At 46.3% G+C, this 12,605-nt stretch overlaps 2 protein-coding genes across 3 annotated transcripts; both read left to right on the top strand.

The window, feature by feature from the left end:
* On the top strand, positions 1-6,249 carry slu7 (SLU7 homolog, splicing factor). The gene is made up of 13 exons (XM_010897363.5): positions 1-128; positions 702-888; positions 1,136-1,289; positions 1,425-1,505; positions 1,727-1,960; positions 3,179-3,343; positions 3,460-3,557; positions 3,859-3,926; positions 4,348-4,487; positions 4,697-4,858; positions 5,087-5,191; positions 5,299-5,502; positions 5,966-6,249. Exons 2-13 carry the CDS (start codon positions 725-727, stop codon positions 6,149-6,151), a joined length of 1,761 nt encoding a protein of 586 aa, XP_010895665.1. The 5' UTR covers positions 1-128; positions 702-724; the 3' UTR covers positions 6,152-6,249.
* Positions 6,250-7,921: 1,672 nt separating this feature from the next.
* Positions 7,922-12,547, top strand: c1qtnf2 (C1q and TNF related 2). Of its 2 annotated transcripts, none has more exons than XM_020045858.2 (3): positions 7,922-8,095; positions 10,195-10,464; positions 10,733-12,547. In XM_020045858.2, exons 2-3 carry the CDS (start codon positions 10,203-10,205, stop codon positions 11,380-11,382), a joined length of 912 nt encoding a protein of 303 aa, XP_019901417.1. In that variant the 5' UTR covers positions 7,922-8,095; positions 10,195-10,202; the 3' UTR covers positions 11,383-12,547. The 2 variants fall into 2 exon arrangements, with proteins under 2 accessions (XP_019901417.1, XP_010895878.1); XM_010897576.3 differs by lacking the exon at positions 7,922-8,095 and adding an exon at positions 9,425-9,435.
* Positions 12,548-12,605: the final 58 nt, after the last annotated feature.

Raw genomic sequence — 12,605 nt, 5'->3', positions numbered from 1 at the left:
AGAAAAAGACTGACACAATGTCATTTCCGGGTTTCTGAAATGGCGACGATCATGTTGTAAACAGACGACGAAAGCCACGATTCCAGTCAAGATATTTTAAGTTCTCATATTTTGGTAACCCTTTCAAGGTAAACTGAAACTGAATTTGATCTAGGAGGAGGCTCAAGATGTATAGTTCTCGTCAGACCTTTGTCGTTTCCTTGAATTTGGGACGTGTTAACGTTTGCTGGTTAGCCCTAGTAGTATTAATATTAGCTGCATTTTAGTCTGCCGGCCAAAGTGAAAACATACTGTAATGGCCTACAAATAAAAGTGGTCATATGTAAGATTATAACTACCATACATGCTGGCAAAATGACAAGACATTTCCAAGTAATGTTTTATTTACAAATGTTTTCTTTTTCTACAAAATTGTTTCTCAGTGTCTCTATCTTAATTTAAATCAGTTTGCATTGAGTCTCCTTATAATACTCGCTTTAGATACTCAAACCACAGTTGAATAGCTAATACTATCCAAGTCTCATTCTGTAAGGTTAGAGGAGTAAGCTGCGTTATTGTATACATTTAGTCTTGTAATCATTAGGGGCAGGATTCTACATAGTTCCCCTTTGCATACACCAGTCAGCTAGTTGAGCCACATTTGATTAATTGTTGTTTGGAAGCTGCATGATCTTACAGTGTTACTGATCACTTCTTTCCAGCCAGTGAACGTGACACCGTAGCCATGCCGGAGGAAGAGGTTGCAGCAACTGCATCGACTGGCGCCGAAGGGGTGGTCGGTCTGGAGGAGCCCAAGAAGATGACCAGAGAAGACTGGAGGAAGAAGAAGGAATTAGAGGAGCAGAGAAAACTGGGAAATGCTCCTGCTGAGGTGGACGAAGAAGGGAAGTAAGTAAAAAGCAAGTTTGAGCCCTAACAGGCTGATCACATGAGATTGGAGCCAGTGTTCCAAGGTGGTGCAGTACATGGAGGCATTCGTTGAAATGCGATGTTTGATCACATGTAATCCAGATTGTCACTGACACTGTTTGATTATGAAGAGGGACTGTTTTCCAGGCCTCCGGGGCGAGCAGAAGAAACCGATAGACCTTTTTAGAAAATCATAATGTGCAGACCTCCTAATTTTTGTTTCCAGGGATATCAACCCTCACATCCCTCAGTACATCTCCTCAGTGCCTTGGTACATAGACCCTTCTAAGAGGCCCACCCTAAAGCACCAGAGGCCTCAGGAGGAACGGCAGAAGCAGTTCTCCTCCATTGAGGAGTGGTACAGGAGAGGAGTGCAGGAGGTGAGGCTGGCGTAGCTACTGTGTGTGTGTGTGTGTGTGTGTGTGTGTGTGTGTGTGTGTGTAGCAGCAAGCCAAGTTGTTTTCCGTTTGATTGTTGAAGCCTCTACCTAACCCCTGACATGGCTATCGTTACAGAAAGCACCCAGCACCAAGTTCAGGAAGGGCGCATGTGAGAACTGCGGTGCCCTTACGCACAAGAAGAAGGACTGCCTGGAGGTGCCTTTAATGTTTTGTTTTATTGTCTCGTGTTCCAAATGGCACCCTCGTAGGGTGCACTACTTTGGTGTAAAGTAGTGCTCTACGTAGGAAATAAGGTCACATAAGGGATGAAGCCCAGGCCATGGGCTCGGTTTGGAGTGATGGCGCACCAACTCTGTCCTGTTGTTTGACTGTCGGTTTCCTCGTTTTACCTTCCCCACCCCTCACCCCTTTTACAGCGGCCCAGGAAGGTTGGGGCAAAGTTCACTGGTACCGGAATGGCCCCCGACGAACACAGCCAGATCTCTCTGGATTTGGACTACGACGGGAAAAGGGACCGCTGGAACGGTTATGACCCGGAAGATCACATGCGTATCGTGGAGGAGTACGCCAAAGTAGATCAGGCCAAACAAACGCTGAAATCTCAGAAACTCCATGAGGAGCTTGCTTCAGGAAAACTCACAGACCAAGCAGTAAGCTGTCAGATGTTCTCTCGTTTGTTTAATACTGCTGATTCTTTTACGCAGAGCGTATCATTTATATCGGGTTCTCGTTAGTAAGTCGGACTCGTTCCAGGTGGGGGTTGGCCTCCGCCAGGGCTGCCCTTTGTCACCAATCCTGTTTGTAACTTTTATGGACAGGATATCGAGGCGTAGTCGGGGTGGGGAGGGGTTGCAGTTCGGTGGGCTGGGGAGCTCATCGCTGCTTTTTGCGGATGATGTGGTCCTGATGGCATCATCAGTCTGTGACCTTCAGCACTCACTGGACCAGTTCGCAGCCGAGTGCGAAGCGGTTGGGATGAGGATTAGCACCTCTAAATCTGAGGCCATGGTTCTCAGCAGGAAACCGATGGAGTGGCTCCTCCGGGTAGGGAATGAGGCGTTACCCCAAGTTAAGGAGTTCAAGTATCTCGGGGTCTTGTTCGCGAGTGAGGGGACAATGGAGCGGGAGATTGGCCGGAGAATCGGAGCAGCGGGGGCGGTATTGCATTCGCTTTACCGCACCGTTGTGACGAAAAGGGAGCTGAGCCGGAAGGCAAAGCTCTCGATATACCGGTCAATTGTCCTTCCTACCCTCACCTATGGTCATGGAGGCTGGGTCATGACCGAAAGAACAAGATTGCGAGTACAAGCGGCTGAAATGGGTTCTCTCAGAAGGGTGGCTGGCTTCTCCCTTAGGGATTGGGTGAGAAGCTCAGCCATCCGTGAGGAACTCGGAGTAGAGCCGCTGCTCCTTTGCATCGAAAGCCAGCTGAGATGGTTCAGGCATCTGGTAAGGATGCCCCCAGGACATCTCCCTAGGGAGGTGTTCCAGGCACGTCCAGCTGGGAGGAGACCTCGGGGTAGGCCCAGGACTAGGTGGAGAGATTATATTTCGACACTCGCCTGGGAACGCCTCGGGATCCCCCAGTCAGAGCTGGCAAATGTGGCTCGGGAAAGGGAAGTTTGGGGTCCCCTGCTGGAGCTGCTGCCCCCGCGACCCAATACCGGATAAGCGAATCGAGACGAGACGTATCATTTGCATACCTACTGCGATGAAATCGAGGCGATGGATTTCGTAGATAAACGCAGGGCTGTCGAATCAGTGGGGGGTGGAGGGGGGTCACGACCCATCAATAATACAGTCAAGCGGTAAATGCACGCCATCAGTGTGTGCTGTCAGTGTTCATGTGTCTCGCCTGTTTGTTCTAGACCTCCTCAAGAAAGTGGGACGACGGCGAACGCACGCAGGAGCAAAACAGCGAGGACGAGGATGAAGACAAGTACGCCGACGACATCGACATGCCGGGGCAGAACTTTGACTCCAAGAGACGTATCACAGTCAGAAACCTGCGTATCAGAGAGGACATCGCTAAGGTCAGTCCAGTGGCTAGCCAGGCCGTGCTGGTCTCCTCAATCCCCATGTCTTCCATACAAGTTAGACCTTTGTAAATATCCCATATGATGTAACTGATGTTTGTCTCCTCCCGTAGTACTTGAGAAATCTGGATCCTGACTCTGCCTACTACGATCCCAAAACCCGAGCCATGAGGGAGAACCCATACAAGAACACTGGGATGGTGCCTGAAGAGTATGTAACCATTATTGTGGATCGATGGAATTACCATCCCACCGTTCCTTAATAACTAACAGTCTGTGACTTGGGGTCATGACTGTAATTATAGTCGAGAACCCCAAGCTGTATAATGACATGTTCCAATATCCTGAAATACTTGTCATAAATGATGTCATAAATGCTGACATCACACTCCTTACTGTTTCTTTCATTGTATCTTTTGGGATAAGCACCTTTTATTCGTCGACCATATTAATGTTGACCTGTTGTGGTATTTGTTGGTGTGTCCCTAACATTATCTGGGTTTGTTTGGCAGTGTGGGCTTTGCCGGAGACAATTTTGTCCGCTACTCTGGAGACACTGTCACCATGGCCCAGACACAGCGTGAGTCTCACCGTCTCTGACACAAGGAAATGCTTAATGCCAGGCACCTGTTCTGAGTCAATCCATGTGGAATACCACTTGAACTGATTTTAAACAGCAAACCATATCAAGGCATTTGAATGATAGGCAGAAGAATTCAGCGTTTTTGTATGGTTTCCTAATGCCAATATAAATTGTAGTTGTTCTGGGAAAGGTGAACCTAAATGCATTAGTGGACCATTTTTTAAATGGAAGACATTTTGTGAGAGGTCCAGTCTGTGCCGAAGGGGTCTATTTTGAAGAGATCTGTGAAAACACAACCTTGTTGTCTTCCCTCCACGGTCCAACACAGAGAGATTGGGACGATACATTAAGCCTTTTAAATGTGAGATCTCTTATCCCTTCACACTCCCATTCCATCTTTTATCCCCCTGTACTCCAGTGTTTGCGTGGGAGGCCTATGAAAAGGGCTCAGAGGTGCACCTCCAGGCAGACCCAACCAAGCTGGAGCTGCTTCACCAGTCCTTCAAGGTCAAGAAGGAAGAGTTCAAGGACAAACAGAAGGAGACCATACTGGATAAGGTACAGAATGACTTCAACTTCCACAAGTCATATAGCAATTTAGAAACACAATAAAAGGCACAAATTCCACATATTCAACTTAATAGAATTATGAAATAACCGTTTTGTGCTTTAATTATGTTGATTGTGTATAGCTCTTGTTATTCCTGTGGAACAGCTGTCTCCATGTATTACTACACTGTTATGACTGTTGTTCCTGTGTGTCTCAGTACGGTGGTGAGGAGCACCTGAATGCCCCCCCCAGGGAGCTGCTCCTGGCCCAAACAGAGGACTACGTGGAGTACAGTCGTCACGGCGCCGTGTTGAAGGGACTGGAGAAGGCCGTGGCCCGCTCCAAGTACGAAGAGGATGTGCTCCTTCAGAACCACACGGTGAGATTTCCCCGGCTAACAGAACGCCCCAGATGTGAGCGCAGCGCTGGCATTGTCAGACAGCCAGCCAGAGGGGGCACCCTTGCTGTGTTCTAGAACAGCCGCCTTACAGAGCTAGCGCCGTGCTGGTGTTCTAAGCCTCCGGGAACCCGCGAGCCTGTGTTGCAGGGTGCCATGCTCTACTGGCTGAACCACACTTACAGGGGGTTGTGTGGTCTTGTGTTCCAGTGTATCTGGGGCTCCTACTGGAGAGATGGCTGCTGGGGCTTCAAGTGCTGCCACTCCATGGTCAAACAGAGTTACTGCACCGGAGAGGCTGGCATCAAAACCATGGTACGTGTTCTTCTCCTTCTCAATCACCCCTTCATTTTAATGAGATTCAGATAGACACTGTTGATGTGACTGACCGGTCTTTCTCTCCTCCCCCCCCCCACACAAAGAGCTCCTCGGCCTGTGTTCCATTCGAGGAGGGATTAGCGCAGGAGGAGGAAGAGGAGCCTAAGACACTGCTAGAGATGCACCGGGAGAAGCTGAAGGAGAAAGAGAAGAAGAAGAAGAACAGGAAGAAGAACAAGAAGAAGCACGGCTCAGACAGCAGCGACTCTGAAGATAACGAGGAGAAGAAGAAAGATAAGCTGAAGAAGGTAAATGCTGGCTATGGTAACACTGGTACCGGGGGGGGGGGTGCCAAATTTACACATTTGAACATGTTAGTCATTTGGCAGACAATTTTTTTTAAAGGTGCACACCCATCACATGATCATCTATCTGGCATTTTTTTCCCGACTGAAAATGCCCACTTTGCAATCAAAGCATTGTTTTGGAAGGCAAAAAGAAGTGTGTGAGATCTGTTTCTAGCCTGTTAGACAGAACAGTGCAGTGCCCCCTGCCTTCCCCCAGAACACCTGCAGCACACCCGAATCTCATTTTAATTAGGATTGTGCTTGGTGGTGATCTCTATGAGACAGGGCGAGATCAGTTACTTATTTATTTTATGAAGTAAATAGTTGATCATGTGACCAGAGTGCACCTTTATGCCGGTTAATGTGCATGTGTGCCCCACCCCCCGAAACTGTCCTTACACCCGCTACCTTCATCCTTCCCTAGGCCCTGGCGGCAGAGGATGAGCGTGTGAAGCAGGTGATGGAGATGATGAAAGTGGATGAGAGAAAAAGGAAATACAACAGCCTGCAGGAGATCAAGGAGCCCACGGAGGAGGAGATGGAGGCCTTCAGGATGAAACGCTGCAGAGAAGATGACCCCATGGCCAAATTCCTGGGGTTGGGAGAGTGATGGTGACACCTCTTACCTGCCCCGAGACTCTACCTACACCAGACCCTCCTGTACCCCTACAGGGTCCCGGCCTCCCTCCTGTACCCCTACAGGGTCCCGGCCTCCCTCCTGTACCCCTACAGGGTCCCGGCCTCCCTCCTGTACCCCTACAGGGTCCCGGCCTCCCTCCTGTACCCCTACAGGGTCCCGGCCTCCCTCCTGTACCCCTACAGGGTCCCGGCCTCCCTCCTGTAAGCCTTCAGGGTCCCGGCCTCCCTCCTGTACCCCTACAGGGTCCCGGCCTCCCTCCTGTAAGCCTACAGGGTCCCGGCCTCCCTCCTGTAAGCCTACAGGGTCCCGGCCTCCCTCCTGTACCCCTACAGGGTCCCGGCCTCCCTCCTGTAAGCCTACAGGGTCCCGGCCTCCCTCCTGTAAGCCTACAGGGTCCCGGCCTCCCTCCTGTACCCCTACAGGGTCCCGGCCTCCCTCCTGTACCCCTACAGGGTCCCGGCCTCCCTCCTGTACCCCTTCAGGGTCCCGGCCTCCCTCCTGTAAGCCTACAGGGTCCCGGCCTCCCTCCTGTACCCCTACAGGGTCCCGGCCTCCCTCCTGTAAGCCTACAGGGTCCCGGCCTCCCTCCTGTAAGCCTACAGGGTCCCGGCCTCCCTCCTGTAAGCCTACATTTTTTCTTTCGATAGACTCCAGCTTCGGCAGTAGATTGGACCACCAGTAGTCTTCTGTTTTCAGCTTGTTCGCTTTTGACTGTTTTGGTTTTTACTTCTTAAGTTTCCATTTTCTTATAAGATCACTGGAAGTCTGCTTTTAGTATTAAGTGTGTAAATGTGGTGGACTTCCATTTTGTATCTGTATCTGTAAATACAATGCTTTTGAATATACCAAACTATCCAGTGTGATCAAGTGATGTAAGGTCCAGATATATGTAACATTTCATACATCTCTGGTGGAATAAAGACATTTTAGAGAAAAGCAGTTGTATTCGTCACTGAATATAAGTTGACTAGTACAGTTGAAGATACGGTTCTATTCTAGTCCACTGCACAGTGCACACACTTGTCTGTCCCGCTCAATAGATCATAAAATACCCCCCCACCAAAAATACAGAAGATACTCTGCCTTGAATACATCTTCCATATTCTAATTCACAAACTACTGCAAATAGGTTGTTGTTCGATGGTCTCATCATTCTGGAATAGGTCTTCCTACTCATTGTGAGGGCTTCAATATGCTGTTTAAACCGTTCCAAGCCATGCTGATGATCCGCACCACTGCAAACAAATGCACTGCCTCACCCTGCTCCCAGAGTTTTCTCAAGTCCTTGGCAGCTTGTCTGGACACATCTGGTAATCCAAACGGTGCGGTTGTACTCCTCTTAACAAAGTTTCTGAATGTGGTGCGTCGTCATGTGAACCTTACGATATCAATCTGTACTGCGATAATATAAAATTACGTGAGAAATGTAGTTCTACTTGATATCGCGGGTGTCAAAACGTCCGCTTACACGCTATTTACCAATTGGCCCCGCTGTCAAAAGCTGTCAAAATCACGAACCTAAGGAATCTTCACTGCAGTATCATGAAATGCATTACAACTGATTCATCAAGAAACCATAAAAGCAATAGGTCGCATATACTGAGCACTCAGTTTGAGACTTTATTATTCATGTACACTTACGGTTGTCAAGACAATCCCGATTATATTAATTACCTCATGGTGCAAGTATTTCTTGGCAGAGGGTGCGCTATCGAAACAAAAACAGGGTGGGTGTGCTGCGGTTGACGTTAAAATACAAACATAATTTCTTTAAAAACTCCACGTCAGAGATGTTATTTCGACCTGACGTTGGAGTATTGTGTAGACGGAGAGATTGCGCGTCTGTTATGTGTCACTGAAGGATCTAGTAGCCCACAAAAATATTGCAGTTTATCAGCTTTTTATCTTCAATTCGTGAGTAGCCTTCATGCATTATCTGTTCTATCTATTCTTTCTGCATGTTCTCTATCAATGGCATTATTGATAGAGAAAAACTCAATTACTAAGAATACATTTTGCACATTTAGTTTTACAGACGCAATGTAAACTATTCAAGAAAATGAAGGGAACACGTAATCATCACAGTATAACACCAAGTCAATGAAACTTCAGGGATATCAATCTGTCCAGTTAAGAAGCATAAACGATTGTGAATCAGTGTCACCTGCTTTGGTGCAAATGAAAGTGATAACAGGTGCACTGGGGAGGCAAAAGCAAGACAACCCCCAAAAAGGGAATGGTTTTGCAGGTGGTGGCCACAGACAATTGCTCTCTCCTCATCCTTCCTGACTGATTCTTCTTTAGTTTTGCATTTTGCTAGTGTCCTTGTCACTACTGGTAGCTCATTCAGGTTGCACAGGTAGTCCAGCTCCTCCAGTGTGGCAAATCCATATGTGCTGTCGCAAGAAGGTTTGCTGTGTCTCCCAGTACAGTCTCAAGACCATGGGGAAGAAACATCTATTATCCCACTTGTAACATACACCTAATACTTGTAAACTTTCTGCCCTCCTCTATTTGCCTTAATTGCACATTTAGTATTGCAGTTTGCACTGCATTGGCCTTCATTGCATATCTGCATGTCCCTCTTGTAATATACATATACACTCACCTAAAGGATTATTAGGAACACCATACTAATACTGTGTTTGACACCCTTTCGCCTTCAGAACTGCCTTAATTCTACGTGGCATTGATTCAACAAGGTGCTGAAAGCGTTCTTTAGAAATGTTGGCCCATATTGATAGGATAGCATCTTGCAGTTGATGGAAATTTGTGGGATGCACATCCAGGGCACGAAGCTCCCGTTCCACCACATCCCAAAGATGCTCTATTGGGTTGAGATCTGGTGACTGTGGGGGCCATTTCAGTACAGTGAACTCATTGTCATGTTCAAGAAACTAGTTTGAAATGTTTCAAGCTTTGTGACATGGTGCATTATCCTGCTGGAAGTAGCCATCAGAGGATGGGTACATGGTGGTCATAAAGGGATGGACATGGTCAGAAACAATGCTCAGGTAGGCCGTGGCATTTAAACGATGCCCAATTGGCACTAAGGGGCCTAAAGTGTGCCAAGAAAACATCCCCCACACCATTACACCACCACCACCAGCCTGCACAGTGGTAACAAGGCATGATGGATCCATGTTCTCATTCTGTTTACACCAAATTCTGACTCTACCATCTGAATGTCTCAACAGAAATCGAGACTCATCAGACCAGGCAACATTCTTCCAGTCTTCAACTGTCCAATTTTGGTGAGCTTGTGCAAGTTGTAGCCTCTTTTTCCTATTTGTAGTGGAGATGAGTGGAACCCGGTGGGGTCTTCTGTTGTTGTAGCCCATTGGCCTCAAGGTTGTGCGTGTTATGGCTTCACAAATGCTTTGCTGCTTACCTCGGTTGTAACGAGTGGTTATTTCAGTCAAAGTTGCTCTTCTATCAGCTTGAATCAGTCATCCCATTCTCCTCTGACCTCTAGCATCAACAAGGCATTTTCGCCCACAGGACTGCCGCATACTGGATGTTTTTCCCTTTTCACACCATTCTTTGTAAACCCTAGAAATGGTTGTGCGTGAAAATCCCAGTAACTGAGCAGATTGTGAAATACCCGTCTGGCACCAACAACCATGCCACGCTCAAAATTGCTTAAATCACCTTTCTTTCCCATTCTGACATTCAGTTTGGAGTTCAGGAGATTGTCTTGACCAGGACCACACCCCTAAATGCATTGAAGCAACTGCCATGTGATTGGTTGATTAGATAATTGCATTCATGAGAAATTGAACAGGTGTTCCTAATAATCCTTTAGGTGAGTGTACTTAATACTTGTACATTTTCTGTCCTCTATTTGTACTTCTGGTTAGATGCTAGCTGCATTTTGTTGTACTGTACTTGTACTGTTCAGTGACAAAACATTTGAATCTAATCTAATCTATAAGCCAGCTGCCATCTGAGCGCTGACTAATTTCTACCAACCAGCTTTTGTTCTTTTCTAAATGCCTGCCTTATCTTTTCAGATGCCACCATGCTCCAAATGTTTTTGATAGTATTCATGCTATCCATGAGTACCTGCCAGTCCCAGGTAAAGACTTCATACCCCTCATTTAAGAAGGATCGCAACATCACCATTCACTCCTCCCAGCTGGTATGTAGTCTGCCTGGCCCCCAAGGGCCCGATGGCAACCCTGGAGCCCCTGGATCTCCAGGGACCATGGGCCCCATGGGGACCCCAGGAAACGATGGCCTGGACGGCAGAGACGGAGAGAAGGGGGAGAGAGGTGACAAAGGTAAACACAGATGGGAGAAGTGGTGGTTGGGGGGGTAATAAAAGGTAATAAGCAGCCAAGATTTGATTCTTCCTGTGTGTGAAACTAATTCCTGTAGTTCATTCAAATTAAGGCTGAGTTTGGACACTTAGCTGATGCCTAAAATAATTAACATTCAATGTTAACACAGGTCTTTAATGCTCAAGGCTGTTCAAATGGCTTTTGCCACTTGTAGTCCTTGATATGACCTCCTGCGAATAAGCCATTAGCTCTCTGTCTCTGTCTTTAGGTGAGCAGGGGAGGCAAGGGAACCCAGGTAAACCCGGGGTTAAAGGTCGCAGTGGCGTGGTGGGTAAGCATGGCCCCCGAGGACTAAAGGGCCCACGTGGGGCCCCAGGTCTAGCCGGGGTGCGCGGCACCAAGGGGGACCCAGGGGATTTGGGGCATACGGGAGCTCCTGGGGGCTGCAGCTGCAACACCAACTCAGCCCGGTCTGCCTTCTCTGTAGCCCTTACCAAGAGTTACCCCCAAGAGCGTCTCCCGATCCAGTTCAACCGGATTTTACTGAACGAGGGGAACAACTACAACGCCACCACCGGGAAGTTTGTCTGCTCCGTCCCGGGAATTTACTACTTCTCTTATGACATCACCCTGTCCAATAAGCACCTGGCCATCGGGCTGGTACTCAACGGGCAGTACAAGATCAAAACCTTTGACGGGAACACTGGGAACCTTGACGTGGCGTCCGGTTCCACAGTTCTCCGGCTGGAACGTCAGGACCAGGTGTGGCTGCAGATCTTCTACTCGGAACAGAACGGCATGTTCTACGACCCCTTTTGGACAGATAGTCTTTTTACAGGCTTCCTGATCTATGCAGACCAGGAGTATCTTCTTGAGGCTGATAAGAAAGCCAATAAGGATTCATCACCTTCATCATAACGGGTTGAACCTATTGTTTCTTTATTGATGAAAAGAGTCTAAGAGCGTGGGATTACTGCTACCTTTACAATCTCAATGAACAAATTGATTTGGATAATATGGACCTGATCCTAGATAAGCGCTGTTTTGAATACAGCACTAGTTTGTGTTTTCTTCTCATTGAGAAGAATATGGTCTTCAGTGGAATTCTTTTTGCATATTTTTATTAAGTGGATAAAATGATAAATGTATCTTCTTTTTCATATACAGACATCTGAAAAATACTTGGTACCCTTGATAAAGAAGGCTAAAAATGACTATAAAATAACACCGGTAAGGAAATCTATTTTCATTTTCCAAAATGTTTAATGTATTGTACTTTGTAAATGATTCCAGAGAATCATACAAATGTCTCAAAAATTGGAATTCTGAAAAATGTACTTTAAAAATGATTGGCATCCTTGATTTTTCTTTGTCTCTCTGAGCTTTTTTCTTTCAAGAGAACACATTAGCTGAGATCTTACACCATTTTCCATGATGATTCTTTCCAGGTCCTTGAGATCTTTCTGTCTGGGCTTCAGTACAATTTAAAAAATATAAATATATTATTTTTCTGATTGATTAACTTTTTTACAGATTTTATTGCGTTCTTTAGGATCATTGCCTTCTTGAAATATCCCCTTGTGGCCACGTTTCAGCTTCATAATAGAGGCAATGGCCATCTCAGTCTCCAGACTTTAATTAGTTAGAAAGCCAGCAGTTTGAAAACAAGGGTGCCAGACATTTTCACACCCTGTGAAAATACATGTATAATAAATGTGTAACTTTGGTTGATTCCCTTGAATCACTAGTGAATTACAATTAATTTAATTACAATATATTGTACTGTGTTGTTTAATTTCTACAGCTTTTTTCCTTGTCAACAATTATTTAGAGGTGACTGTATTTTTGGAAATGTTATGGCTTATTCACACCAGGTGGCGCTGAGTTGCAAAGATAGTAGTTTAGTATTTATAAACAGAATATCACATTATCAGTGAATGAACTGTCTGCTTACATTTTTTATTCTTTAATTATGCAAACAGGTTTTATTTCCACATTCAACCTTTTTTTGGTGCTGTTTAAGAGATATTAGACATTGAGCATATTCCAAATTTAAAAGTGTTGGAAGCAAATGTATATTATGTTGTAAACCATGTTATAGTTATAAAAGTCAATCGAAATAATTCATTATTACATCTATA

The sequence above is a fragment of the Esox lucius genome, chromosome 4, assembly GCF_011004845.1.
Source record: "Esox lucius isolate fEsoLuc1 chromosome 4, fEsoLuc1.pri, whole genome shotgun sequence".
Taxonomy (NCBI): Eukaryota; Metazoa; Chordata; class Actinopteri; order Esociformes; family Esocidae; genus Esox; species Esox lucius.
Note: the sequence above shows the minus strand (reverse complement) of the source record. Positions and strands in the feature narration are given on the sequence as shown.